General features: G+C 45.7%; 10 protein-coding genes across 10 annotated transcripts; 6 read left to right on the top strand and 4 right to left on the bottom strand.

Moving 5' to 3' along the window:
* Positions 1-415: 415 nt before the first annotated feature.
* On the top strand, positions 416-2,395 carry SAMD00019534_062090 (hypothetical protein; the record flags this gene model as incomplete). Its single annotated transcript, XM_012898807.1, has 4 exons — positions 416-572; positions 655-991; positions 1,076-1,142; positions 1,211-2,395. The coding sequence occupies 4 exons, from the start codon at positions 416-418 to the stop codon at positions 2,393-2,395; spliced, it is 1,746 nt and encodes a 581-aa protein (XP_012754261.1).
* A 1,103-nt stretch (positions 2,396-3,498) lies between these two features.
* On the top strand, positions 3,499-3,837 carry SAMD00019534_062080 (hypothetical protein; the record flags this gene model as incomplete). Its single annotated transcript, XM_012898806.1, has 2 exons — positions 3,499-3,638; positions 3,717-3,837. The coding sequence occupies 2 exons, from the start codon at positions 3,499-3,501 to the stop codon at positions 3,835-3,837; spliced, it is 261 nt and encodes an 86-aa protein (XP_012754260.1).
* Positions 3,838-4,059: 222 nt separating this feature from the next.
* On the bottom strand, positions 4,060-8,288 carry SAMD00019534_062070 (hypothetical protein; the record flags this gene model as incomplete). The annotated part of the gene is made up of 4 exons (XM_012898805.1): positions 4,060-5,641; positions 5,757-6,063; positions 6,142-7,329; positions 7,400-8,288. 4 exons carry the CDS (start codon positions 8,286-8,288, stop codon positions 4,060-4,062), a joined length of 3,966 nt encoding a protein of 1,321 aa, XP_012754259.1.
* Positions 8,289-8,901: 613 nt separating this feature from the next.
* Positions 8,902-11,666, top strand: SAMD00019534_062060 (hypothetical protein; the record flags this gene model as incomplete). The annotated part of the gene is made up of 7 exons (XM_012898804.1): positions 8,902-8,913; positions 8,988-9,550; positions 9,615-9,673; positions 9,732-10,045; positions 10,110-11,078; positions 11,161-11,246; positions 11,309-11,666. 7 exons carry the CDS (start codon positions 8,902-8,904, stop codon positions 11,664-11,666), a joined length of 2,361 nt encoding a protein of 786 aa, XP_012754258.1.
* A 99-nt stretch (positions 11,667-11,765) lies between these two features.
* SAMD00019534_062050 (hypothetical protein) lies at positions 11,766-14,228 on the bottom strand (the record flags this gene model as incomplete). The annotated part of the gene is made up of 4 exons (XM_012898803.1): positions 11,766-11,949; positions 12,016-12,131; positions 12,207-13,941; positions 14,029-14,228. The coding sequence occupies 4 exons, from the start codon at positions 14,226-14,228 to the stop codon at positions 11,766-11,768; spliced, it is 2,235 nt and encodes a 744-aa protein (XP_012754257.1).
* A 525-nt stretch (positions 14,229-14,753) lies between these two features.
* SAMD00019534_062040 (hypothetical protein) lies at positions 14,754-15,435 on the top strand (the record flags this gene model as incomplete). Its single annotated transcript, XM_012898802.1, has 2 exons — positions 14,754-15,076; positions 15,153-15,435. 2 exons carry the CDS (start codon positions 14,754-14,756, stop codon positions 15,433-15,435), a joined length of 606 nt encoding a protein of 201 aa, XP_012754256.1.
* A 77-nt stretch (positions 15,436-15,512) lies between these two features.
* SAMD00019534_062030 (hypothetical protein) lies at positions 15,513-18,344 on the bottom strand (the record flags this gene model as incomplete). Its single annotated transcript, XM_012898801.1, has 5 exons — positions 15,513-15,962; positions 16,027-16,644; positions 16,710-16,780; positions 16,847-18,187; positions 18,263-18,344. The coding sequence occupies 5 exons, from the start codon at positions 18,342-18,344 to the stop codon at positions 15,513-15,515; spliced, it is 2,562 nt and encodes an 853-aa protein (XP_012754255.1).
* Positions 18,345-18,516: 172 nt separating this feature from the next.
* Positions 18,517-19,936, top strand: SAMD00019534_062020 (hypothetical protein; the record flags this gene model as incomplete). Its single annotated transcript, XM_012898800.1, has 3 exons — positions 18,517-18,618; positions 18,704-19,718; positions 19,773-19,936. Coding segments are annotated over 3 exons (1,281 nt in total), but the record flags the coding sequence as incomplete, so codon positions are not given.
* A 65-nt stretch (positions 19,937-20,001) lies between these two features.
* SAMD00019534_062010 (hypothetical protein) lies at positions 20,002-25,648 on the bottom strand (the record flags this gene model as incomplete). Its single annotated transcript, XM_012898799.1, has 8 exons — positions 20,002-20,131; positions 20,196-22,777; positions 22,854-23,313; positions 23,376-23,582; positions 23,645-23,946; positions 24,021-24,458; positions 24,541-24,999; positions 25,073-25,648. 8 exons carry the CDS (start codon positions 25,646-25,648, stop codon positions 20,002-20,004), a joined length of 5,154 nt encoding a protein of 1,717 aa, XP_012754253.1.
* A 696-nt stretch (positions 25,649-26,344) lies between these two features.
* On the top strand, positions 26,345-26,629 carry SAMD00019534_062000 (hypothetical protein; the record flags this gene model as incomplete). Its single annotated transcript, XM_012898798.1, has 1 exon — positions 26,345-26,629. A coding segment is annotated over one exon (285 nt), but the record flags the coding sequence as incomplete, so codon positions are not given.
* Positions 26,630-26,648: the final 19 nt, after the last annotated feature.

Below are 26,648 nucleotides of genomic sequence, written 5' to 3'. Positions count from 1 at the left end.
AGTGAATACCTCAGTCTCTCATCACATTTCTATTTAGTAGTTGACATCATAAAGTATATCTTGTTGTGATTAATATATAAACGTATCATGAACTTTAATATGAAGATATATATCACTTTAATATATTGACCAGTGATATAAGGTCCACTAATATTTCTTTTCAAACTTCAAGATATATCGGTGACCACGAGCTCAAGATCATCTTCATAAAGATGTGGGGGTGTGTTGAGTTGATCATCAAATCAATCAATCAATCAATCAGTCAATCAGTCAATTATCAACAACACAAGATAGTCTTGTAGAGAGATACTAATTATAATATATTATGGGTAAGGAATGAATATTCCAGGTTGGCTCAATTACACTGATCAATCAACTCACTCAATCAATCAAATGGAACACTCTAGCCTCTGCAATGGAAACGGATGACAATCATCCAATTTCGATATTGATCGAGGAGTTGAAGAATGATGATATTCAAATACGTTTGAATTCTATACGTAAATTACAATCAATCGCCAAGTCATTGGGTCCTGATCGATCCAGGAGTGAATTGATTCCCTATCTCCAAGGTATGTCTGTCAGGTAGATCAATGATGCCCATCAATCACATCCATCACAACTAACAAACATACCATCGATCAATCACAAAAGACTCAGTGCTTGAGGATGAGGATGAGGTGTTGGTGGCATTGGCTGAGGAGTTGTGCATGTTGACAGAGTTGGTTGGAGGCAATGATCATGCCACATGTTTATTGTCACCGTTGCAGATGTTGGCTGGTGCCGAGGAGGTGATCGTTCGTGAGAAGGCTGTGGAGGCATTGTGTAAGATTGCACAGGATCTGCCACAGACTGCATTTGACAATGTGTTCCTGCCACTACTACTCAATCTATCCAAAGTGGAATGGTTCACATCACGCACCTCTGCATGTGGACTACTCAATGTAGCATATCCCAGGTCATCAACAGAGATGAAGAAGAATCTTAGGAAGTGAGTACTAGTACTACCGCATCTATATCACTTGTCTGGGACACATTCCTAATTCCTCAACTCATTCACCATCCACACATGCAGGACATTTAGTACTTTGTGCCATGATAATACACCAATGGTTAGACGATCGGCGGCCACATACCTAGGTGTAAGTACACCATAAGTCCGTCCTTACCCTCGCCCTAACCCTCGCCCTTGCCCTCGACCAAATCAAAGACATTCTCCAAACTGATTGAGAAGGAAGCGGTAAAGACAGAGATGTTACCATTGTTTATATTCTTGGCAGGTGATGAACAGGACTCTGTTAGACTATTGGGTGTGGAGAACTGTTCGACAATTGGATCAGTATTGACAGCTGAGGAGAATATACATCATATTCTACCTATACTTAAATCAAGTGCAAATGATAAGTCTTGGCGAGTTAGATATATGGTGGCGCGTCTGTTCAAGGAACTTTGCGAGGCGATGGGTCCCGAGATCACCAGGTCGGAGTTGCTCGGCTGCTTTGTCAAACTGCTAAAGGACACTGAATCAGAGGTGCGAACAGAGGCAGCACAGCGAGTGACCGAAGTGTCCACATTCATATCCAAGGATATGTGCGCAAAGATCATCCTGCCCTGTGTGAAAGACCTGGTGACGGACCCGTCACAACATGTGCGCGCAGCTTTGGCTCAGTCGATCATGGGCCTGGCACCGATATTGGGCAAAGAAGACACACTCAATCATCTGTTAAACATATTCCTACAGCTTCTAAAGGACGACTTCCCCGATGTGCGTCTCAATATCATCTCCAAGCTGGACACGGTCAACCAGGTCATTGGCATCGAGATGCTTTCACAGTCCCTGTTGCCTGCCATCGTCGAGCTTGCCGAGGACCAGCAATGGAGGGTGCGTCTTGCGATCATTGACTATATACCACTTCTGGCTTCACAATTAGGCGTGGAGTTCTTTGACGAGAAGCTTGGCAACCTTTGCATGACCTGGCTGGGCGACCCTGTATTCTCAATCCGAGAAGCATCCACCAACAATCTGCGAAAGTTGACTGAAGTGTTTGGCGTTGAATGGGCCAAGACCAGCGTCATTCCCAAGGTGCTCACACTACACTCACATCCCAACTACCTGTATCGCATGACCACGTTGTTCTCCATAGGTGTGCTGGCACCAGTGGTTGGCAGTGATGTTATATCCAGCTCAATGGTGCCACTACTATCAAAGATGGCCTCGGACAAGGTACCCAACATCCGATTCAATGTGGCCAAGACATTCGAGTGCATCATACCCTACATCGACAGCACACTTGTACAGTCCAAAGTGCGACCACTGCTTACCAAGCTCCAGAACGATGATCAAGACAAAGATGTAAAGTTCTACGCCAACCAGGCACTACAAAAGTGTTGTTGACTGGAGCAGATGGTTATTCATCCCAAGATGAGTGGTGTATAACCTATTGCTCATTGCAATATAGATACATTACCAATGTAAATTGTCAAAGTACATTACCAATTGATTGGCTGGCTACACCTCCCCATCTCACCTCCCAACACCGTCCTTGAGCTTGAGTGGCACCACGGCGTTGCGCTCTAAATTGAAAGGTTGGGTTCTACTATTTATCATTCATCCTAACCTCAGAGCAGGCGGCTGTGATGGCAAAGACAACGACTACCTCTACGACTGCATCAAAACGGCATATCCAGACAAGGTAACCAAGCACCTTAGCCAAGCCATGGATCTCCAAACGATTCTTGTGTCGATGGTGATTGGTGCGACCCACTTCAAAACCACACTCACACTTGACCTTTTCTTTGATGTAGTCCTGTGTCGCTCCCTGAACTCCGGGTCTGATTGATAGTGATGTTTGATTGATGGCATTCTTATATCTGTTGGATTTATTATATTTATTTGGGTGAAGTCACTTCTAATTCCACCACAATATGTCATTCTTCAGATTGATTGTGAATAAGACAAAGATAACATACCAGAGGTAAGTTGAAGGTGTAGTTGTGTTTTAGTTTTGTATCTGTCTATTGATAACTAATAATATGAGCACATACCATTTTACACGAACATTGTACTTTACTCTGCTAAGTTTACGCAGACTTAATCAACGCAATATCTCACACCTCCAAGTTGTTGACCTGTATACTTTCCCAGGAGCTAGAGTCATACCGAATCATAATCCAAGACACTGTTCATAGCTCGACACAGTCCAACGCAAGATCTTGTTGTAGTGATCACTGTTTACTTGGATCCCGAGCAGCCATGTAAGATGTCTAATCTATACAATGAAGTAACTCGTCATCAGCTAACCTCTTTATTGCAGGAAGGAATCTGACCTCAAACCAATTGGAATGGACTCATTCAGGACTCCAAGACATTCTCCATGGTAAGTGCGGACTTGTAACGGCCTGGTATCAAGACGATCTAATTATTTTTGCTCCAGGAGTCCAAGATATACCTATGACTCAAGATCTGACATTCTCGGTATATCTCTTTGTGCAATCAAAATGATGAAGATCGACGATATCAAGAGTGTTCACCTCGACAGTGGTATGGTCATTGACGTGGACGCCAACAACAAGATTGTCGAACTTGAACTTGGATCGGCATCAACAACCATTCAACCGGACTGTGATGTGGTCATGGAGTATGTCCCAGGTTCCGACACACTATGGCTCTATCTTGGCACATATGGTACTTTTCATACACTCACCCTCCAATGCAGCCAAGAGAAACCATTCCATTCATTGTACTCTTACTATCTTGACAATCGACAGGCCGCCCTCAGAATAGATCGTGCAAGTAGAACTGTGTCCGAGTTTCCAGTAGCCACGTACACCAAGTAGTTATTCAACATTTACCCAACCAATCAACCTGTAAATACATCACCTTTGTTCATTAAACCAACTCACCACATTAATTTATTTAAATTATTATTATTATTGATGAATAATTTCGGAATATATTTACTAAAAAAAATATAAACAATCATTTATCATGTATAAATTGAATCCCTAGTCATATCCATTGAAACCAACCCTCTATTCCGAATCAAACACTGCAGTTTGTTATTGTATGTTCTGAAGAGATAGACTGAGCAACTCAGTCATCAATCGATTGAGACGTGATGTGGACAGATGCATTGGATTACCTCGTTTGTCATAGTCCTGATCGCCATGTTGATCGAGATAGATAGTGCCCCATACTCTGGTGTGAACGTTGTTGGCATGTATCCATACCGTGATGTTCTGGAAGTCAAATATCACTCCAATGCCTTGGCCACACATGACATTGTGTAGAACATGCTCAGATCGATGACAGAGAAGACATCCACAGAGCATGCATACCGCTGCATGTAGTCCGACTGGCATCTTGTTGCACCAGCCACATGCCTTCCTTGAGGTCTCCATGTAGAACTTGTGAAAGTCTTGTCCAAGTGAAGCAAAGGCGAATGGTCTGTGTGTGCGGAGTGGGACAGGTATTGGCGCTGGCTCTGTCTCAATCCAACGATGATACATTAATTCCAACAGGTCTTGATCAAGCAACATTGTGTCATTGAGATGCAGGATGTTTACCAATGAGTTGAACTCATCGGTGGATGGGCCGCTCTGCATCTTGAATGATTTGTCTTTGGAGCCATGGACAATAGACATGAGGATGGCTGTTCTCCTCAAGAATGGAAGGCACATTGACTTGACATCTTGATCAAGATCATTGAGTGATACAATGCTTTGGAGAAGTGTGGACAGGTCAGTGTACCTCTTGAGCAATGTAAGTGATTGAAGTAGTGTGGCGTGGAAACAGAGTTTAACAAGGTGTCCAATATCTCTTGGTTGGGCCAGTATATGATTGGTAATATACAGGTTGACGAACATTCCAAACATGTCGCGTTTGAGTACATGTCTGTCGTGTAGGATTGAATCAAAGGCCATTCTACCAGCCTTTTCTTCAGAGTTGTGTTGTTCAACAGTGTGTCTAATCTGATTCTGTAGCGTGATCATGTTATGACCTGACACTGCGTCCATGATGTTGACATTGTCATTGTTACGATTGTTCAACTCCATCATTGATATAGTCGCCGTCAACATTGTTAAAAGTCGTTGATTTGGGGGTCCAGGCATCACGTTGGAATGGTGCGTAGTCGTGTCGCCCCCAAGCACATCACTCTTCATCCATTGTGCAAATGATTGATTTGTTGGCTGCAGCGGTGGAAGTATACATTGTTGAGTGAATGGAACGATTGTGTTGGCCAGGCGTCTGCAGACCAGACATGTGAACTTTGTGGTTGTGGTGATGGCACCAGGTGTGTTGCGAACGAGAATTGAGTGGCATTCAATGTGCATGGCATGGGAGCAGAAGGTGATGAATGAGCTTTGTCCTTTGTGGACATCACGTAGAATCTCACAAGTCGGCTGATCATAATCGCTATGATCGATTGGTGTGGTCCCAGCTGCACCTGGCATGAGTGACAGCAATGAGTTGCTCTGAACATAGGCAATGTAACCAAATGGTCGTTTGTTTGGAACCATGTCTGCTTTGCACATTGCACATGCGCCATACTCAATGGTGTCCTGGTGTTCCTTGCCAGACCCCACGGCGGCGTCCTCGTTGTCCTCCTCGTCCTCGTAGTCCTCCAACATGAGCTCGCCACTAGTACTAACGAATTGCCTCTGTTGCTCTTGGAACTTGCGCATCAACTCCGATTGTCTCTTCTTGGCCATGTCYTTTTGTCGATGGGGATGCTGTGGCATCAATGTCTTCATACATTCGCTTGACACCATGCAGGAGCACAGCATCACCAAGAATCGATAGCTGTTGCAACACCAATGGATGTCCAATGATTGCATGTTCAATCAATTGTTGATGTGATACAAAGTCTTTGCTCTGCGCCATCAGTCTGAGTAGAGCATATAGTGAGTGTGGATTCTTTGATGATGATGTTCGCTTGACATTGATGAACATATTGTGAATGAAGTCATGTGCATCATAACCAAAGTCCATCTGCTCGAGCTTGGGCACAACCGCTGACTTCAAGGCGTCAGAGGTTGTCGTGGTGGTTGTTGTGCTCGCAACTGAATGTAGTATACGTCGAATTAGGAATAGTGCATTGGACAGTAGCTGATCTGATGCGCGAGGGGACTTGCACAGACTGTTATATATGATTGAGTAGATGACCGAATGAAGGAGGTCACAGTGAAGTATGTCATCCAATGACTTGAAGCATGTGTGTAGCTGAGGCATTGCCGGTACATCCTTGGAGTAGTCCACATTGGCATCACCTTGTTGACTCTGGGCATTGCGCAATGATTGATTGCGTACTTGTTGATATCGCTCGATTGATGCCTGTACCTCGGACTTGCTGTACTGAGGGTAGTGAGGCGACCACTCACTCCAACACTCTGGCCGCAACTCATATCGTCCGGTCTCAGTCGATGTCGGGGGATGGAACACTGAGACGGACCCGAGTACCACATCAAACTGTTGTGGCGAGACACCAAAATGCTCGAAAATCTCCGCGTGTCTATCATATATCTCGCTGTGGCGCATCATTCCGCCCGCGGCCAGGACATGTATGATCAGCCGTCGCACCTGTTCCTCATCGGTGGCGTCGCCAACACGAGTGCGATCGCACACCAATGAGATGATGAGGTGGGTCATCTCCTCGGCGATGATCAAGTTGACCTTTTCTCCGTCGCCACTATCGTGTCGTGCAGGTGTCGCGCCACTCTCATCAGGAATCGATCCATCGAGTGTGAACCATGTTGAGAGCTCGAAGCGGTCCAGAAGCTGCGCGTAGAACTGGGTTGGTGCCAGACAGCTGATGAGGTACTGCATGTGATAGAGGTCGTTCAATGAGATGGCGTAGGAGAGCATGTAGTTCTGGGCGATTGAGACGATGGTCATGCCGTTGCGTACCCACGAACCACTGCGCACTTGTGCGTTGAATGCCCTAATGCGCAGGAGTGGGTCGAGCAGGATGGAAGGATCGGGGACGAGTGCGAGGACATCCTTGGGTTGAACATTGTGTCGCAATGTGAGATGATAGAGCAATGGACAGAGAGTGCGATGCAAGGGGAGATGTACCGATGTGCTCTGCTTTGATACACGAAAGTCTGGTACATTCTCGCCTCGCAGGCCAGTCTTCCATTGTATCCTCTGGCTAGAGTATGTCTCCAACAGCTGTATAAGATGATCTTTGATTGATGTCGTGACTGAAAGTGACGACGATGATGATGACGATGACTCATATGACTTTGCTTGGACCAAGTGCTTGTAGAGAGGGGATTCGATGAACTTGCGCAAGTATACCTCAATCACAAAACCTGTGACCCATGACTCTGTGGATGGCGTGAAGCGTGAGTTTGTGCAGGCGACAGCTCGCTCAATCACTCATTCACACAATCTTACCATCATCATACTCCACATGATGCTTGGTTCTCTTGGTGTTGCCGGCCATCTCTTGTGTCTGTTGAAGGATCTTGAACAGGGCAAAGAGTTGCTGGGGTCTCTCACACAGACTTTGGAAGCCAGACTTGTTGCGGATGATGTAGCCAATATCCATGAGCGGACGAAGGAAGAGCCGGCTCCTGAGGTTGGGGTGCGACATGTTCACCGTGCCATCGGGCTTGACCGCCTCACCAATCGTCTCAACTAAATATTTTATAATGTTGAGCAAGCTATTGCTGGCCACGATCTTGTTCGCGATCGAGTCCACAGAGAACAGCTGAAGACTCAGGGATATGCTGGTAAGGTTGCGGTTGCTGTGCTTGTTGCTCCTGGACGACACCTGCAGTGAATGATAGTTGTTCGCGATGTACATTGCCAAGTCCTCGCGGAACTGTGTGCAGACGAACAGGGACACGACCAAGCGCTCCACTGGTGGGGTAATGTTCGTCGTGCACATCAGCAACTCGGCAATCTTCTTGTATGAGTGAGTTGGACCCTCGCCCAAGTCGTGCCATCGCTGTCCAATGCACAATGCAACACACTCGCCAAGTGCTTCGACCAGCTTGACCATCATCAATGTAAGAACAAGGATGTACGACCTCTTGGGCTCCTCAAGGAAGGCCGTCACCAACAGCTCAATTACCGATGTCCAAATTGAAGGTAGGGCGCCCCTTGGTGATTGGGCGTGCGTGGTGTGTCTCCCATGTCGATCACACATGCCACTTGGACTCCAAGCTGATTCATCGCCACAGTCGCAACAGCCGCGTCCAGAGAGAACGAGGCGATATCGATGTCCTTTGTGTCGCTCCTCTTGAAAGCAGTCGACACACATTGCACAGAACTCGTCCATTTGGCAATCCTGGCATTTATAAATGAATGTATTGGTCTTCCAAACTGTACTGCACATTGTTCTTTGATTGCCACTGTTACTACCTCCACTGCTCTGTCTTGAAAGTTCGGCCAAAGTATTGCATTTTCCATCAGACAATACCCATGCAAGTGCATCCAATATAATATCAACTTTAGCATCTTGTTTGTTGTCATTGTCCTGGTCATCATCATCATCATCATCATAATCATCATTATCAACGTTATCTTTGTTGTTGTTGAACAACAATTGTATTACAATGTGAAGACAATGAAGTCGTTGCTCAGTTGAGAGTGAAGCATCAACAAATTGTTTGATTGAACTCTTTACTTTATCAACATTATTATTGTTGTTGTTATTGTTATTGTTATTGTTATTATTGTTAGGTTGTAATTGTTGATGTAACTCCATTTTTGTTATCTAATTATCTGTTCATTCATTCATTCATTCACTCTTTGTTTGAATCTTGTTATAAATGAAGTTGAAATTTGGGTTTTGAAGCAATTTCAAACATTTTGATGATGTTCACTTTCATATCAACTCAATCAACATTGTGAATCATTGAGATAATAGATAGATAGAGATAATAGATAAAATGGATGAACTGGTATGTTTAACAACAACAATACCATATCAATTGAATGACTGAAAGACTGACTGACTGACTGATATAATATACAGGAAGTATTGAGACAGAGACTGTACTCTGTGCAGAAGGAACAGAGTGCTCAGAAACTGTCCGAGCGTAATTGTATTGAGATCATATCAAAGATGTTGGAATTGAAGATGATTACAATCATTCATACTACAAGTGGAAAGGAGTTTATAACTCCCAAGCAGTTGGAGCTTGAGATTAGGGATGAGATCATGCGATCGGGTGGCCGTGTCGTGGTCAGCGACCTGCAGTCGTTGCTCAACGTCGACATTAGCTACATCCAGGAGAAGGTCAACTTCATCGTGTCGCGTGACCGCTCCATGAAGCTCTACTATGGTGAGATCATGACTCGCTACTACCTCGACTCGGTCGTCGAGGAGATTCACGAGACACTGCAGGAGGAGGGTCGTCTGGACATCAACGACCTGTCATTGCGCTTCAACCTCAACAGCGAGATCCTGACCGAGGCTGTCAACACACGACTTGGCAAGTTGATCATTGGAGTCTTTGACAATGACATCCTCTACACTCAGGCTCACGTCGATCGACACAAGGCACGCGTGCGTGGACTGTTCAGCTCTGTCACCAAGTATGTTTGTTTGTTCATTCGTCGTGATCATTCGATCAATCACTAACTCCCAATGACCCTCCAGACCAACCAACATTGCCGCACTTTGCAAGCAATATCAGATGAATGAGCGACTCTTTAGACGTATGTGATTAGTCGATCGAGCGATGGATGAATGCTAATCAATCAATCAATCAATCAGAGCAATTGACAGAGTTGATCCAGGAGAAGAGGATCAATGGACAGGTGCAAGGAAAGGGCACACAGACAGAGTATATACCAACTGTGTTTAATCAAGCGCGTACACTCTGGATTGATAACTTCTACAAGCAGAACTCATACGTACCTTATAGCACATTGACCAAGTTGGACATCCCCGATGCAATGGCCTATTTGAAGAACACCTACACCAATGGAGTGCCATTGTCATCATGCTTCATCAACGAATACATTGTCAACAATGTAGAGTCGTCCATTGAGGAGATCATTGCCAGCACTGGTTGGATGGATATCTCGGTATGTTGTTGTTGATGAGGTGGCCTGGCGTGGACTACTGACTCACTCCCCTGCCACATAACAGTCATTAGTACCATCATCACTATCAAACAGGGACATTGCGATGGTGATTGAGAGTTGTCCAACGATGAAGGTGAAGGAGAGTCCACATGCAATCGTATTGAATGATTACTTCATCGTCAGTCAAGCATTTGTCGATCGTTGTTTCACTTTGTTGGAGAAGATGATCGAGGCCAAGGTTGAGAAGCAGGCCATTCTCTTGGATAGCATTGTAACCAGTCAGTCAACGACTGCCACCTCGACAGACACCAAGAAGCAGGCGTCCAGGGATGACCTCACATCCTCTGGTAGTGGCAAGGGCAAGGGAGGTGGCGGTGGCAGTGGCGGAAAGAAGTCAAAGCAACAAGAGGAACAGGAGCAGGATGACAAGCCAACAAAGCAGAGCGGCAAGGGTGGCAAGAAGGGTGGCAACAAGAAAGGAAGGAGGGGAGATGATAGCGATGATGAGGATGACTATAACCCATCACCAAAGCAGTCAACAGCCACATCAAAGAAGCAACAGACAAAGCAAGTTGATCATCTGCCAGAGATCATTCAGATATTGACAAAGTCTTATGAGAACATGGAGGTGGAGCTGATCCAATCGTTGGCACAATATCTGCGTCCGCGTGTCAATCAGATCTGGGAGACATTGGTCAAGGAGGCAAAGGAGAAGCTGGAGACAGAGACAATCAAGCAGAGAAAGGGCAAGCAGCAGGAGTTGTCCTCAGCCTTCAACTCGATGTATCAGAATCTATTGTTGTTCAAGAAGGGAATGGAGGAGTTGGACGCTGACAACTCAGCAATGCACAAGCATCTGCTAAAGACCGTCTGCACCAACCTCACCAACATCCTCCTCGAACTCAATGCTTCCTACCATCTCCTCGAGAACACTGCCAGCGACACACCAGCTCAAAGAACCGCGATCATATCCTCACTCCCCTCAGCCATTGGAAAGAACATGGACAAATTACTCCAATCATTGAACAAATCAGTATGTCTTATTCATCATTGATTGATTGATTGAATGATCTGGCGAAATCTCACTCACACATTCACACATCATCACACTATAGAGCATCAAGGACTACATGGACACTCTGGATACTGTATGTGAGCAATCACAAATACATTTGAAGCCACTTGATAAGAAGTCAGAGAAGTATGTACACCTGATCAGTTGGCTCATCTCCATCCATCACTAACACAATCTCAACTTTATAGAGCATTGTTGGAATCACATCAAGCAGACCTCTATGCACAGGCACAGAATGATCCAGACATGGGCAATCAGTTCCAAGCCATCGTATTGCTGTTCTACATCAAGTACAGGAAGAATCTAGTACATGTCTCACCTCGTTCCATTGGTACCCTGGTTCAAACTCTAACAGAAGACGAATCGATTGCTGACAAGGATACTCTAAAGACCCTCTCCGATGCCCAACAGGATGTTGTCAAATTCATCATCAATAAGTCGGAGAATGCTAATGACGAGGAGTCCTTGAAGAAGAAGTTAGAGATCCTTAAGAATGTGTTGCATGTACCAACATCCTCTTCATCAACAACAACAACTTCATCATAATCCCAATCAGTCAATCAATGAATTCCACTCGCCAGACACCAGATATGATGTCTGTCTATTGTTTGTTTCAAAAGGGAGAGATACAGATTGTTTCATTCATTACTTCTTGTTCCTCAGGTCAACAACCTTGCAAGAGTATTGCTTCTTCCAATCGATCTCAACATGGTCGACTCGTGTGTATATCGGCACACCATTCACTGGTGGATGTGGATGGAACGACTTTAGCTTGCACTTCTGAACGGTCTGCATGCCAGGTGGATCCGTCAACCTAAATATGCCAAAGCTATGATTGAGTGAGGTATCATGTTAGTCACTGCACGGCATGGGCCATTCAATGATCCAAACTTACTTTGGTTTAGCCATTGGACTGATCACAATGGCAATGGCCTCTTGTAACAGGTATTGATATGAACAATGAGTGTGGACATCTACAGCAGACAGGAAACAGTCTTGAGTTGGGTGAGTCTAATGATCGATTTGATTGTTAAATGTTAATGATATGTCCGTCCACCTATTCCCCCTTTGCCATAATGAACTTACATGTATCCATCCAAGGGTCAACAAGTCATTCTCCAATTGATATTCGAATAGCTCATGCTCCTCGATCGTATTACAAGTGTCGGTAGTTCCTTCTTGCTTTGGAATGATGAGAGTGGTCACCTTGAACACGTCGTTGCTAAGTGTGCCCGACAAGATGCCACAGGTCTCAATCTTGCGACTTGTGTTGGGCTCTGCACTCCTCATAAAGTCGTTGAACAGGTCGGCTCCAATGATGACCTTTCGTAGCTTATTGTACTTCTTTGAAGCCTCTGGCGAATCGATGTTGGGCTTGGGTGCAGCTGCCTGAGCTGGTGGCTGCTGGGCTGCCGCCACTTGTTGTTGTTGTTGTGATACAGGTTGTGCGCCGCCAGGATAGTGATTCGCCATGTATTGTGGCTGTTGTTGCTGATGCTGTGCATACTGTGGCTGTTGCTGCTGTTGGTAGACCTGTTGATTCTTTTGCTGCTGTGCCATTGCCAGGAATGATTGAGTGTTGTTTGGTGTGCCATTGATATGATTTACAGGTTGTGTTTGGTGAACTGGCAAAGCTGCACCAGGCTGGATGTACTGAGGTGGTCTTGTCAGATAGGTTGGTGGTGGTTGATTCCTCTGTAGGTGAGGAGGAGGCTGGTTCGGTATGGCATATGATTGATTGTTGTACTGTGGTTGATGTTGTTGTTGTTGTGGTTGTTGTGGATGGTATGATGGTGGAGGTGGCTGATGTTGTGACTGTTGTTGTTGCAATTGATCCATTGACAAGTAACCAAACTTATGATTCTCGTCAACCTGGACCTCAGGTGATGTTCTCTTGGTTGTTGATATTGTTGATGTTGTTGTTTGTTGTTGTACAGAGGATATTGATGGAGGTGAAGGCAGAGATGGCTGGGGTGGAGGTGTGGCAAATGTTGGATCGACAAGGTAACTGCTACCATTTGAATGTGTGAACTGTTGTTGTGCAGACGTGTTCTGCTTCTCACTGATGGCCATGTAGCTGAGTAGCTCTTCCGTGTCCAATGATGCAACTGGTGGACTTGGCAATGTCGTTGGCATCGTTATGGACACTTCAGTGTCCTGCTCTTGTTGCTGCTGTTGCTGTTGCTGTTGCTCTTTCTGCAACTTAAGCAACTGTTGCTCCTGTTCCTGTTTTAGCAGATCCTGTTGCTGCTTCTGAAGTAGTTGCTCTTGTTGCTGCAGTTGTTGTTGCTGTAGCAATAGCTCCTGTTGCTTCTGTTGCTGCTGCTGGTGCAGAAGCTCACGCTGCTCAGTCTCCATCTGCTCTTGCTCCTGTTGACGCCTGAGCTCAAGCTCTGCCTCGGCTCGCAGCTGAAGCGCCTGTTGCTCCAAACGATTCTTCCTAATCTTGCGCTCGGTGTCCATCCTAGCCATGATGAACTCGCGCTGCTCCTGGTCCTGATCCTCAAGACGCTTCTTTTGCTGCTCCAGTCGCTGTCTCTCCAGTTGCTCCTTGCGAAGCGCCTGCTCCTGGTCTGCCTTTGCCTTGTTCTCCATCTCAATCCTCTTCTTCTCATCTCTCATCTGCTGTTGCTTACGCAGTCTATTCTGTTCCTGCAGCTGTCTTGCCTCAGTACGCTTCGTGTACCTCTTTGTCAAGCCCTCCTTCATGCCCTCCAATTGTACAACCTTTATCTTTGCATCATTCCTCAGTTTGTTCACAGAGTTTATAAACTTTGGATCACTATACTCTGGATGTTTAGGTAGTTTCTCCAATGTCAACCTGATTGATCGATCCAAAAGGGGCATGTCAGTCAGTGATTGAATGAATGAATGAATGAAGATGAATGATAATGTCAATGATACATACACACAGAACCTTAATAGTAGTACGTATGCCTTCTCATCATCACCTTCTGATTGATATACTGTAGATTGTTTGACCAGACTGTGTAGTGTTGACAAGTAACTGTATATCTTCATGTTCTTATCGACATCTACATCAGCTAGATTATGTGATACCAACTCCTGGAAGGAGTCATAACTCAGATCTTTCTGTTGTTGTGACATCCTCTCAATCTATATCTTATCACTTTGAGGAAGTTAATTTTATATATATTTATGTATGTGTTCAAATGATTATACTATTTATATTACAACAATGGATATTGGTTGGTAGTGAATGAAGTGAATGAAGTGAATGAATTTGCGAAGTGGTGTGAACACACAACTCCAACACGTCGCATTCAAACACATAACTTGAATCCCATAAATTCAGGATTCTCCTTATCCTTAGTTACTTTCTTTAGCACTCCAACAACTTGTTAGATGACTTTAATAAGAAACCTAGGTTACTTATTCATAATTATCTCTTTTACGACATTATATTGATCATTAATATTGGTTGGAGATCTTAAGATATATTGATGAGACTATCTTAGTTTGGTAAAGTATCGCGTTAATCGAGTGAAGTGTGTGTTTGATGATAGTGGGTGTGGTGGACTTTGTTGAACAATATCCAATCATTCATTCAATTCAATTCATCTCAATTCAAGTCATACATACATATATATATATATAGATATATATAATATAATGGAGAAGCAACAGCTTAGAAGAATAAAGGTTATCTCTTCACATTTGAAGGAATCGGATAGAGATCAATTGGATTGCAATAGCACTGCTGCAAAGTCACTCCATGAGTTGGTTGTTCGCGCACAGACTCAACGTAACCAGAAGAGCACACTCTCTCTCAAGGGTTTGGAGGAGTTGAAGACCTACGTTGGCAAGGACATTGGTATCACCCAATACCTCAAGATCACCCAAGACAGAGTCAACGACTTTGCCGAGGCCACTGGTGACTTCCAATGGATTCACGTCGACCCTGAGCGTGCTGCTGCCGAGTCACCATTCGGAGGGTATGCACATGAACATGCACTCGCGCTCACATGTACAGTCCAATCATACTTACTCACTCATTCATTCATTTCATAGACCAATCGCTCATGGCTTCTTGACATTGTCACTGGCACCAATGTTCGCCGAGGAGGTGATGCCCAATGTCGAGGGCGTCAAGTACGGTGTGAACTATGGCTTCAACAAGGTTCGCTTCTTGTCACCAGTGCCAATTGGCAGCAACGTCAGAGGAAAGTTCAACCTTCAAGAGCTGACCGAGGTGTCTGGCGGCGCCCAAGCCATCATCAAGTTGACCTTTGAGATCGAAGGCTCCAACAAGCCAGCAGCAATCTGTGAATGGATCATCAGGTACTACCTTTAAATGGAATACAAACATAACTGACTCCCCTGTCAATGTATACATATCATATCATATCGATCGAGCATGACATGATCAGGTCAATCGACCTCCTCACTGCCATCATCGTCCTCGTCTTCATCTTCATTGTTGGATATGAATCGGGCTGATCCTCGCTTGGGTCGCTTCCTCTCGCTGGCAAAGCTGTGCCGTGAGGTGTAGATGCTGGCGTTGAGATCTGTGTCGTCGTCCTCGTCCACAACACCCTTGTCTCTAAAGTGTTCCTTTGACTTTGGCGCCACACAATTGTCGCAATGTGTACGGCAGGCCTTGACCTTCTCTCCAAAGTACTCCATCAACGACACCCTCCTACACACGCTATTTACACAATATGATGATACCGTGTCCAAGTTCTCTGCCTTTGACACCGCTATCTTTTCATATTCGTCTGGAGTAGATGCCATGATGGACCTGGAACCAATCACCAACAACCTCTTGACATCATTGCGATGGTAGTACAGCAGGCAATCACTCAGTCTACCATCTCTGCCCTGTAATATTTGATTGAATGAATGAGTGAGTGATCGAGTGTGATCCAATGATTGAAGTACTTACAGCTCTTCCAGTTTGTTGGTAATACGCTTCGATTGATGATGGAACTGAGTGATGGATGACGAATCTAGTGTCAGACTTGTCAATGCCCATGCCAAAGGCGATGGTGGTACAGACGATCTTGAAGTCCCCTTCAAGCCATCTCTGTTGGATGTTGACTCGCTTGGTAGAGTTGAGTCCTGCATGGTAAAAGTCCGCACTGAGTCCACTGTCTTTCAGGTGATCGGCAAGCATCTCGCACTCTCTTGTCGTCGAACAATATATTATTCCTGCTGATTGGCCGTGTCGTCTCTTGATGAATGATGTGATGTCGTTGGACACGACGGAGAAGTCTGCACTCTTGCGTCGAACCTCATACTTGAGATTGGATCGAACAAAGCTTGCACGGACATTGACCGTGTTCTTCATTATCAACTGTGCCTTGATGTCTGTCTCTACCCTGGGAGTGGCCGTTGCCGTCAATGCAGTGATTGGTATATCTGGGAATGTTGTTCTAAAGTTTGACAGCTTGCGGTAGTCCTTTCTAAAGTCATGTCCCCACTCTGATATACAATGTGCTTCGTCCACAACCAGTCTTCTAAGTTGTGATGTCTTGTTTAAATGTTCCAGGATCTTGGCAAACTAATGTGATTGATTGAATGAGCGAGTGAGTGATGGGATCATTCTAAAGTGATTGAACGACTTACATCAGGGCTTGCCAGTCGCTCTGGCGTGACATAGAGTAGCTTGTATGGACACCCATTTGGGTCAAGGAGGTCTGAAGGTTGGGAGTGCGTTAGTCATGTGCCAAGAGAGCGAACGAGCGTGAGTCGGGCAAACATACCACTGATGATCTTCCTCTTCTCTCCAACTGTGATGGAACTGTTTAGTGAGCACACTGGGATGCCCAACTGTTGCATCTTGGACACTTGATCATACATCAGAGCCAACAGTGGCGACACGACAAGTGTGACGCCAGAGTCTATAAGGGCGGGCAGTTGGAAACAAAGTGACTTGCCACCACCCGTTGGCAAACTGATGAATGTATCTCGACGATAGAGCACTGAGTTGATCGCCTCCTGTTGCAGGAGCCGCAGCTTGTCGTTTTGGAACACGAGTCGATTGCATCCCTCAACGAACTTGTCCCATGGGAAGGGTCGATTAAGTGGCGACTGGGGTGCATTGGCCGTTGTAACATTGAATGACTCTTGGGGCAGGTCGGGCAGATCTACATGCACCGGCACGCTCTCCAAGAGTTGAGCGCGATATGATACCCAATCCTTGTATCGTTTGAGCATGTTCTCGTCGTAGACCACTGGGGTACGCTTTGTTCGCGGCAGTCTAGGCGTGGAGGTTGGACGCCTGGCATTTGCAGAGTCATCAATGAATGGGTCCAGTGTTGGGGGAGCATCGATCACTGTCATCTGATTGTCCACCAGCCAATTGATATCATGCTCCACCATGCCAGTGCCAATGTGTCCAAACTCGCTCGATACATCGTCCGCGTCCACCTGTGCCAACGACTTCTTCTTTCCCGCCGCTTTCTTCTTTGCCTGTGATTGGAGCAACTTTGGATTGATAACAGGTTCCTCCAAGCTCTCCACTGTGATCGCTCCATCCTTGTCGTTTGTCTTGCTCTCAGCATCCTCATCTTTTTTCTTCCTTCTTGTCCTCTTGACCTTTGTAGTCGATGTTGTTGATACATCGGCATCAACACCTAAAGTCGTCTCAGTTGATGCCTCAGTCTTCTTTGTCTTGCGTGTCCTCTTTGGCTTGGTGATCTTTGCGATATCTTCACCATTGGATGCGTCGATGCTCTCGTTGGTGCTGATGTTGTTGGTGACTCTCTTGCGTGTCATGCTTGGATGATACTCAACAAGATCGCTGTACTCTGATGATGTGTCGGCTGTCTGTTTGTCAGATGAAGTGGATGTTGTAGAGGGAGCAGTCGAGTTTGAACTTGGATTGGTACTGGTACTGGTACTGATGACACCCTTATGTAATAGACCAAACTTGTTCAATATGTCCATATTGGCATTCTTGTCTGTACTGCGCTCTTCACCAGTGAGTACACTCCTCTTCTTTCTCTTCAAACCTCCCAATGTTGGTTGTTGTTGCTTGAATGATGACTTCCATTCATAGTCCCTATCATATCCACTCGTGAACTGGTTGTTGTCACTAGTGTCTAATCAATCAATCAATCTTTTGTTGTTAGTGTGTCGTCTTCGTCTTTGTCTTCGTCATCATAGTCAACACATACATGATCTGTGAAAGAAGGATATTGATGGGAGTAGACAAGTGGAGTAATTGCCTCCATTATATAGTCTACAACATCTCAACATCTATATATTGTTACTATTATGATTATTACTAACTATTTCATGTAATAGTCAAAGAAGTGACGAATAGATCTTTGTGAAACGATCGTGTCCCGAGTTCAAATTCAACTTCACCTTGAGATTGTTTCATTTCATTCAATCTCCGAACATTATTACCTATACATACAATACATAGATACATACAATGACACAATATAGACTTAGAATCAAGAATGCTGCTCAACTTGTTATCGTGTCAAAGGACAAGGAATATGTCACTGGCAAGGACATGAGCAATGTAGGTGTCGACACTCGCGATGATGTCAAAGAATGAATGAATGAATGAAGCTAACCAAACACAACACAACATGATACATACTTAGGTATTGATAATAGAGAATGGATCATTGATTGTTGATAACAATGGTGTTATTGATGATGTTGGAACTGAGGAGGAGATTGTGTCGAGACATGCTGGTGATCAGTTTGACAATGTTATAGACTGCACTGGACGTGCTGTTATACCTGGTCTGGTGGATGGACACACTCATCCAGTGTTTGCAGGTGATCGTGTACATGAATTCGCAATGAAGCTGGCAGGCGCCACCTATCTGGAGGTGGCCAAGGCTGGCGGAGGTATCGGCTTCACAGTCAATCACACAAGGAATGCATCCGAGGCTGAGTTGCTCGAACTGCTCAAGCCACGTCTGGACCGCATGATAAGACAGGGAACGACATTGGTCGAGGCCAAGAGTGGCTACGGTCTGGAGACCGCCACAGAGATGAAGATGCTCAAGGTGCTGCACCAGGCTGGCATCCAGCACCCAATCGAGATCGTCTCGACCTATCTGGGTGGCCATGCCGTTCCCAAGGGATCGACTGCCGCCGAGGCCACAGAGGACATTGTCAGCAAGCAACTGCCAGAGCTCAAGAGATTGAGAGACGCTGGCGAGATCTCGCCTGCCAACATCGATGTCTTCTTGGAGAAGGGCTTCTTTGAGTACGAGGACACCAAACGCATCCTACAGGCCGGTCAGCAGCTGGGTCTTGCGATCAACTTCCACGGCGACGAGCTCTCCTACATGAAGTCTGGCGAGCTTGCTGGCGAGCTCAAGGCTCGCGCATCCAGCCATCTGGAACTAGTAAGCGAGGAGGGAATGAAGGCCATGGCTGCTGTCCCTACATTTGGCGTGCTCCTTCCAACCACAGCATACGTTCTGCGATTGGAATGTCCACCTGCACGTAGAATGATCGAGCTTGGTGTTCCTGTTGCTCTTGGCAGTGACTACAATCCCAACGCCCACTGTCTCTCCATGCCATTCGTCATGAACCTCGCATGTGTCCTCATGAAGATGAACATGAATGAATCACTTGCGGCCGCCACAATCAACGCCGCAGGTATGTATCTCAATTAATCAATGACCTCCACTCACTCACTCAATGTACCATTAGCATCAATCAACAAATCCAAGACTCATGGATCATTGGAAGTTGGAAAGTTTGCCGACATGGTCATCATTAACTCATCGCGTTGGGAACACATTATCTATGAGATGGTCGATCCACCCATCTCTCATGTTGTCAAGAAGGGCAATGTTGTATTTACAAACACATCGGCCTAAGATGGGAGCCAACTGCGCCACACCAGTGACATTAAACAATGAATGGCTACAACATTACATTACATATTGTTGTTGGCTCTCTGTTGGAATATCATATTCATTTGATTCCTGGACTTTCCCTCTATGGACTTGGATACATCACTCTTCAATATGATGTTATTGATCAGTTGGTACCTTTCCTTTGAGAGGCTGTGTGTGTAGACATGATGTTAGTCAGTGGATGTCACATCATATGGCGAGGCTGCTAACTTACAATAAAGGTGTTCCACGCCTCAGGCCAGAGTCCTCCTCGCCGTGAGAGTCTAGGTAGGGTGAGCCAAGAAGGCCAAAGGATGTGTTGTACACAACGATGATCGAGGAGTGCTCCACAAAGAGGAAGATGCAAGCATCGCCGCCACATACTTTGGGATGAGTGAGTAGCTCCGGTATGTTGTTTTGTGCAGCACAACAACGAGATCCAATACACACAATCCTGCTGCAGAGTAGACAGATAGCACGGTCTGCTCTCTCTGGAGTGCTATCACACTTCTTGCACTTGAAAGTGGGTCGCAATATATCGTCGTAGTTCTCTGGCAGACGAGCTAGGCTGAAGTGTGGCGGCTGGCGCTCGATAATGTCGCCAGACAGCTTTGATAGATCGAGCTTTGAGGTGAACTGATGATGCACACTCTTTTGACGGTGCTCGCTTGAGTTCAAGTGTGCGATCAATCCAGTGAGATAGGAGGGGGACAACAAGCATGCGGCTGGAAGATGTCTGGACACGCCCAACACCTTGTCCAAGATGGCCAACTTCCTCAAGAACACTGTCTGTTCGTAGAACTGTGTGTCAACGTCATTGAAAGCAGCAGGCTTGTCTGGTGATGTTGACATTGGAATGGAGGTTGACATGCTCGTTGTCGTGGTCGTGGTCGTGGTAGTTGTCGAATCGACCGATGATCCACCATTGAAGTGTTGATCAAACAGACTTGCAGTTGCGCTCATGTAGTGCGTCTGTGATTGGATTTGTCCCTGCGAGGCCAATGGAACAAACAATTGATTGAGTAGCTGATTGAATGGTGACTCCTTACCGTACTCAATCTCAGAGTAGTGCGTACCCTTGAGCACGGATATGTAGATGAAGATGACATCCAACAGTGATCTCAATGTCTGCAGGCTTGCCTGTGTGGTCGCCTGCTCCAAGCTCCACTGGTTGCTTCGCGAGATGAACTCAATGTTGTCCAGCGTTGACTGGAACACACGGATGATCGACTGCGAGTTGCCGTACAGATGCTTGGCCATCGAGTCGCCAAAGGTCTTGAAGCACTGGTGCAGCTTGGAGTCCTTGAACGATGGGTCCTTGTACAGTGTGCTGTGGCTAAGCTCGCCAAAGATTGAGAATCCATTGGGTATGGGTGGCATGATCGCGTTGGAGAACGACTGGCAGAGAGGACACACGACGTACTGCTTGCCTGGAGCAGAGACCTTCTCCATCTTGTTATAGCACGCCACATGGACGGCGTGGCCGCACAGCTGCAGTACCGTCTCACCCTTGTAGTTACCAAACTTCTGTAGACGGACACGCTTGGCGAACAGCTCCTGCTCGGTCTTGTCCACGATGCCATACTCGGGCTCGAGGCTATTGCGCTCCTCCAGCACCTTCATCAATCGCGTCGACTGCATGAGACAGAAGTATCCAATGGGGTTGTTGAGGTCATTGTAGTAGTTCTCCTCGCGACACAGGATGCACACGCCCTTCTTGTCGGCGATCACCTCACCAGCGGCGTCCTCCTCGTCCGAGATGTCCTCGTCCTGTAACAGCATCGAGAACTTCTGTTGTTGCGTGCTGAACTGCTCCAACACCTTGCGCTTGGCCTGCAGCATGCGGTTGTGCTTCTCAATGTCCTCTTGCTCGGACGCCGAAACGCGCAAGCTGTTGGCCTCCAATTGCTTCGACTCCTCCAGACGATTGAGCAGCTGTACAATCGATGGGTGGAAGTACTTGCGGGCGCTGTCCGCATGGATGGCTATGAGCATGTCCACAATCGACGTGTTGCTTTCGTTGTGGGTCTTGTTCGAGCACTGCTGCTTGATGTAGTCGATGCGATCGGGGTGCGAGTCGAGTGCGAGGAACATCATGTGAATGATGTGATCGATAACGTCGGATCTCTCGATTGAACGACGCTGCGTATCGTACTCGTCCAAGGGCGTGGCATCAGTCAACGATGGCACGACGCACTGGTAGAGCGAGTTGTAGATGATGCGGTACAATAGTGGCGACACAAAGATATTGCTTATCTCGGCAAACTGTGGCTTGAGTGGCGCGAGCGCCTCGATGGGGACCCTGCGCAACTCCTCGTTGGCAGCGGCGCCCTTAGTCTTGTAGTGCTGCTGGACGATCTCTTCGGCCTTCTCGCGGTACTTGGTCGAGTAACCAAAATAGTACTTATTGAACTTGCTGTAGTACTCTTGTTTGAGTGCGAACTTGCCCTGCTCGCTGAGCTTGGTTGGCGGCATGAATGTGGCCACCTGCTTCAGGACGTTCTCCAAGTCCTTGGCATTGGTCGAAACGCCCTTCTCAATGCCGACGAGGTGGGCTAGCTTGGTGAACGTGCGATTCTTGATGAACAACTGATGAATCACATCGTATCTTATGATATCCAATGTAGTCTGTTGGCCGACCAATGACCTGTCCGATATCAAAGTGATGAGCGATCGATAAAAGTTTGAAAGTACACCAATCTCATTGTTGTCCAGTGCCAAAGTAATATCCGTCTGCTTCAACAAGTTGTCCAACTTTGTAAAGTGACTCATGTACACGCGCAAGAATCGATCAGACCTCAATGAGCAACATATTATCTGTTTGAGTATGAATGAAAGAGTATGAGTGATGTGATGCCTCTCTCTCTCTCAGCCACGTGTCCCAAACACTTACCTGTTTGAGGGCAAAGTCATGCTCGATGGTGAACTGACGGTGGAAGACTTGTGAAGTGTAGTTGACGATCTGCAACTCTAGGGAGGTGCCATTCCTCAGCCACATGCGTGACTTGCTCTCGGCGATCAGGTTGTCAATGTTGGCCAGGCCGTAGAGTAGTGTCTCGGCAAGTACGTCATCCTCCCACAATGACTTGGCAATCTGTGTGAATCTGTTTTGATCGTGATGCTGGATGGCCAGCGTGAGTGCCATGGCAAGACATCTGTGCACGGGCAGGTTGATCGATATGCCATCGCATCGTCTTGGCATCTGTGATGCTGTGTAGCACAACATATCGACTGTCTTTGTCAACGCCACGACATCATCCTCACCAACCACTCCATGTGGTATCAATGACTTGAGTATCGATGTGAATATCTTGATCAAGAATATAGTGTCCACAAAGAATACTGTCCATGTGCTATAGTGAGTGAGAGTGGATGTTAGTGGCGGTGATTAATTGATCATCAATGATTGACTTACTTTGACTCTTTGTACTCTTCAGTCGAACGAACGTTGGGATGGGAGAGATGGAACAATGCCAATAACTGCAGGAGTGGTGTGATCTTTCTTGGATCATTCAACATCATGTTCTTGAAGATAGGCTTGACCGAGATGAGGTATTGGAGGTCAGAGAGTGTAAGCTTGAATCTCTCAAAGTTGTACTTCCTGTCCAACACACTCGTGAACCTGATTGATCGAATAAGAGAGTGAGTGATTGATTGTGGTGGTAATGTCAATGGACAACGTACGTTAGGGGTGTCAAGTTATCCTTGACGGCATACTTGGGTACTGCATCGCGTATGTAGTTGAAGAAGATGTCAAGTTGTCCATGATGTTCGGCAAGGGATGTGGCCAGGAATGGGATGGTGAAGATCTGGATGGACAGTGAGAGTAGGGAGTATTCATAATCGAATATGTCATTGACAAAGTTCTCAATGATGTTTGGATACATGAGTCCATAGCACACTGAGAAGTCCACCTTGAACGATCTGTCGAATGTCAAAGAGAACAGCCAGTCCTTGAGCACGCCCTGCTTTGTCCTGGGCAATGTCTACATTGTTTGATTGATGAACGTTGGAATGTTAGCTCAGCGCCATGCGACTGACTGCAGGTAAAGGTACTCACCTGGAAGGAGACAAAGAATCGTGCTAGACGGCTGGCGCGTGGGTCGAGAGTGCGACCATCATTGTGGTGGAAGGAGCCAGTGGGACGAGTGAGAAGGTTGCAAAAGATGCGCTTGAAGCAATTGAGCTGAGAGAGATGGGCAAACATCTTGAGCAGGATGTCCAGGTTGGAGAATGGGAACAATTTGAAGCGCTTGGATAGTGTGCACTTCAATGTGATCTTCTCTGCCATTTTGCTGACGAATACGTTGCACTGCTCTTTGGTGCCGACAAAGACCACGCACTGTTCATTCATATGTACGTAATGTGCATACTCGCCACACATCGCAACAGTGATATCTGGAATGTTGGAAGCAAACTTCAATGCGCCAGACACTCCCTCGAATGTGTTAGTTGAGTCGTTGTGGATCAGCACGCCATACATCTCATCGGGCATCAACTAATCATGTGATTGGGAATGAGTGAGTGAGTGATTCTCGCGTCGCCAAAGGTCTCGCGTGACCCTCCCGAGGGTAACTTACAACATCAAAGGTATCCCTCTTGCCGTTGCTGTAATGGAAGTAGAGTTTGTTGTTGCCAAAGAGGTCGTTGTCGATCTTCTTGTCGAGGACGAGTAGGATGAGATCGAGTAGGATGCCAAGTAGTCGCTCGCTCTTGGCAATGTGTCCAGGTCCAAATTGTATCAAGGGGGCAAGTGCCTCCTCGTCCGATTGTACAATGTCGCGATGCTCAGTGCAGAAACCGGTGGCTTTCCACGAGTCCTTGTCACCGCAGTCACAGCAGCCTCCGCCTCCAACGCGCACACGCAACACATCATGGCCTTCATGGTTGCTGCTCCTGAAACACTTCTCGCACTGTATACTCGTCTCGTCCTCCTGGCATTGCTTGCATTGGAAGGCCCATTCTGATGTGATGAATACCTTTCCACAAACAGGTACCTTCTGATTATTCTTGATCTCCTCATATCTGTTCTTGCCCAACTACATTGATAGTTTGATTGAATGATTGAATGAGCGAATGATTGAATGAATGAATGAATATGATTGAACTTACATGACCTGATGTGAGATAGAGTGTTGTGTCTTGGACAAACTTGGTGAATGGTCGGTCAAAGCTGGACAATGATATGACTTTAAGATGATTGAATAGCTCTGTTGTGTTGTGATCGTCCAATGTTGTAGTTGGCGTGGCAAAGAGGTCGAATGCCTTGATCTGCTTGAGTCTACGTATTGTGTTGGCCTGCTCGGATGTCTCTGGAACATAGTCATCCATCTCGTCGTCCAATGGTGCTGCGGGTGGTCTGACCAATGAGCTTAAGCTCTCTCCCAAACGATCGAAAAGGGACCCTACCCATTGTTGAGGGTTGTTAACCAACTGTCTAATGAACTCCTGATCATTTGGGTCCAATGGTATATTTTGTCCTTGGTCATCATCTTCATCATCGTCTTCATCTTCTTCATCATCCTGGTCGTCATCGTCATCGTCATCATTGTACATCAAATCCTCATCTTCATCTGCAATGAGATAGTTCTCATCTACTTCAATATATTCAGAGAGATTTGAGTCATCATCTTCATGGTCATCTTCATGATCATGTTCATGTTCATGTTCATGATTATCTCTTTCCATCTTATATATATCTATCTATTTATATGTATGAATGTATTGCTTTCTATATAATTATGTATAACTATATATATCTACATGTATTATCAACTATCCTTGTCTTGGAGTGTTGCGAATTGGTGATATGGATTTATCGGAGGTTCGCAATTGCATTATTTAATTTTTTTCATCCTCTCTTTTTTTTTTGGACTATCCATTCGAATCACTCACAACCAGCTCATTCATTCAAATCAAACAAACACACATACGCATATATTATATTTATCTCTACTTACTTCTTCTGTCTTATTAATCATTTCATACTCTACATACCTCTAAATCAATCAATCAATCATTCACTATCTCCAAATCACCAATACTTATTATTGTTGTTATTGTTATTGTTTGTTGTTTGTTTGTTGTATTATTATAAACAATGGTTGTTCATGAAGACCGGTGGGCTGTAGATCTTAAAGTAATCATCAGCTAAGAAGTGTGTAATAACTTACCACCCGAATGAACACTATTTGTTAATACAACTATCAACAACATCATAACATAACAATCAAGTTTGGAGAGAATGTTTGAACGAAGAAAGAGGTAACAAGTATGCTAACGATTCACGAGCGGAAGAACAAAAAGAGAGATAGAGAAATAGATAGTATGATGAAGTGTATTGATGGCGTGCACACCATTTGAGCACTACTTGATCATTCATTCATGTTGTTATTCTTTTCCCATCATTTTATAAACTCAGCGAGGGTGATGGATGATGTCTTCTTCTTTGTTCTTATCTTCTTGAGTCATCCATTCATTCATTATTGGTCTTCATCTTCATCCTCACACTCGGTTATGTTGGTTGGCGTGTCTTCCTCCTCTTGGACGGCAGGCAGTCTCCGCCAGCGACATCCTTGTGCGAGAGAGCGAGAGGACGACCAGCGAAAGAAAAAAAACAAAGTCCATCACCCGTTCATTCATTTACAAAGGATTTACAAAACATTTACATAAAGTACTCAGTTAATAA

The sequence above is a fragment of the Acytostelium subglobosum genome, assembly GCF_000787575.1.
Source record: "Acytostelium subglobosum LB1 DNA, scaffold: scaffold11, whole genome shotgun sequence".
NCBI classification, from domain to species: domain Eukaryota; phylum Evosea; class Eumycetozoa; order Acytosteliales; family Acytosteliaceae; genus Acytostelium; species Acytostelium subglobosum.
This window is presented reverse-complemented; position numbering and strand designations above follow the sequence as displayed.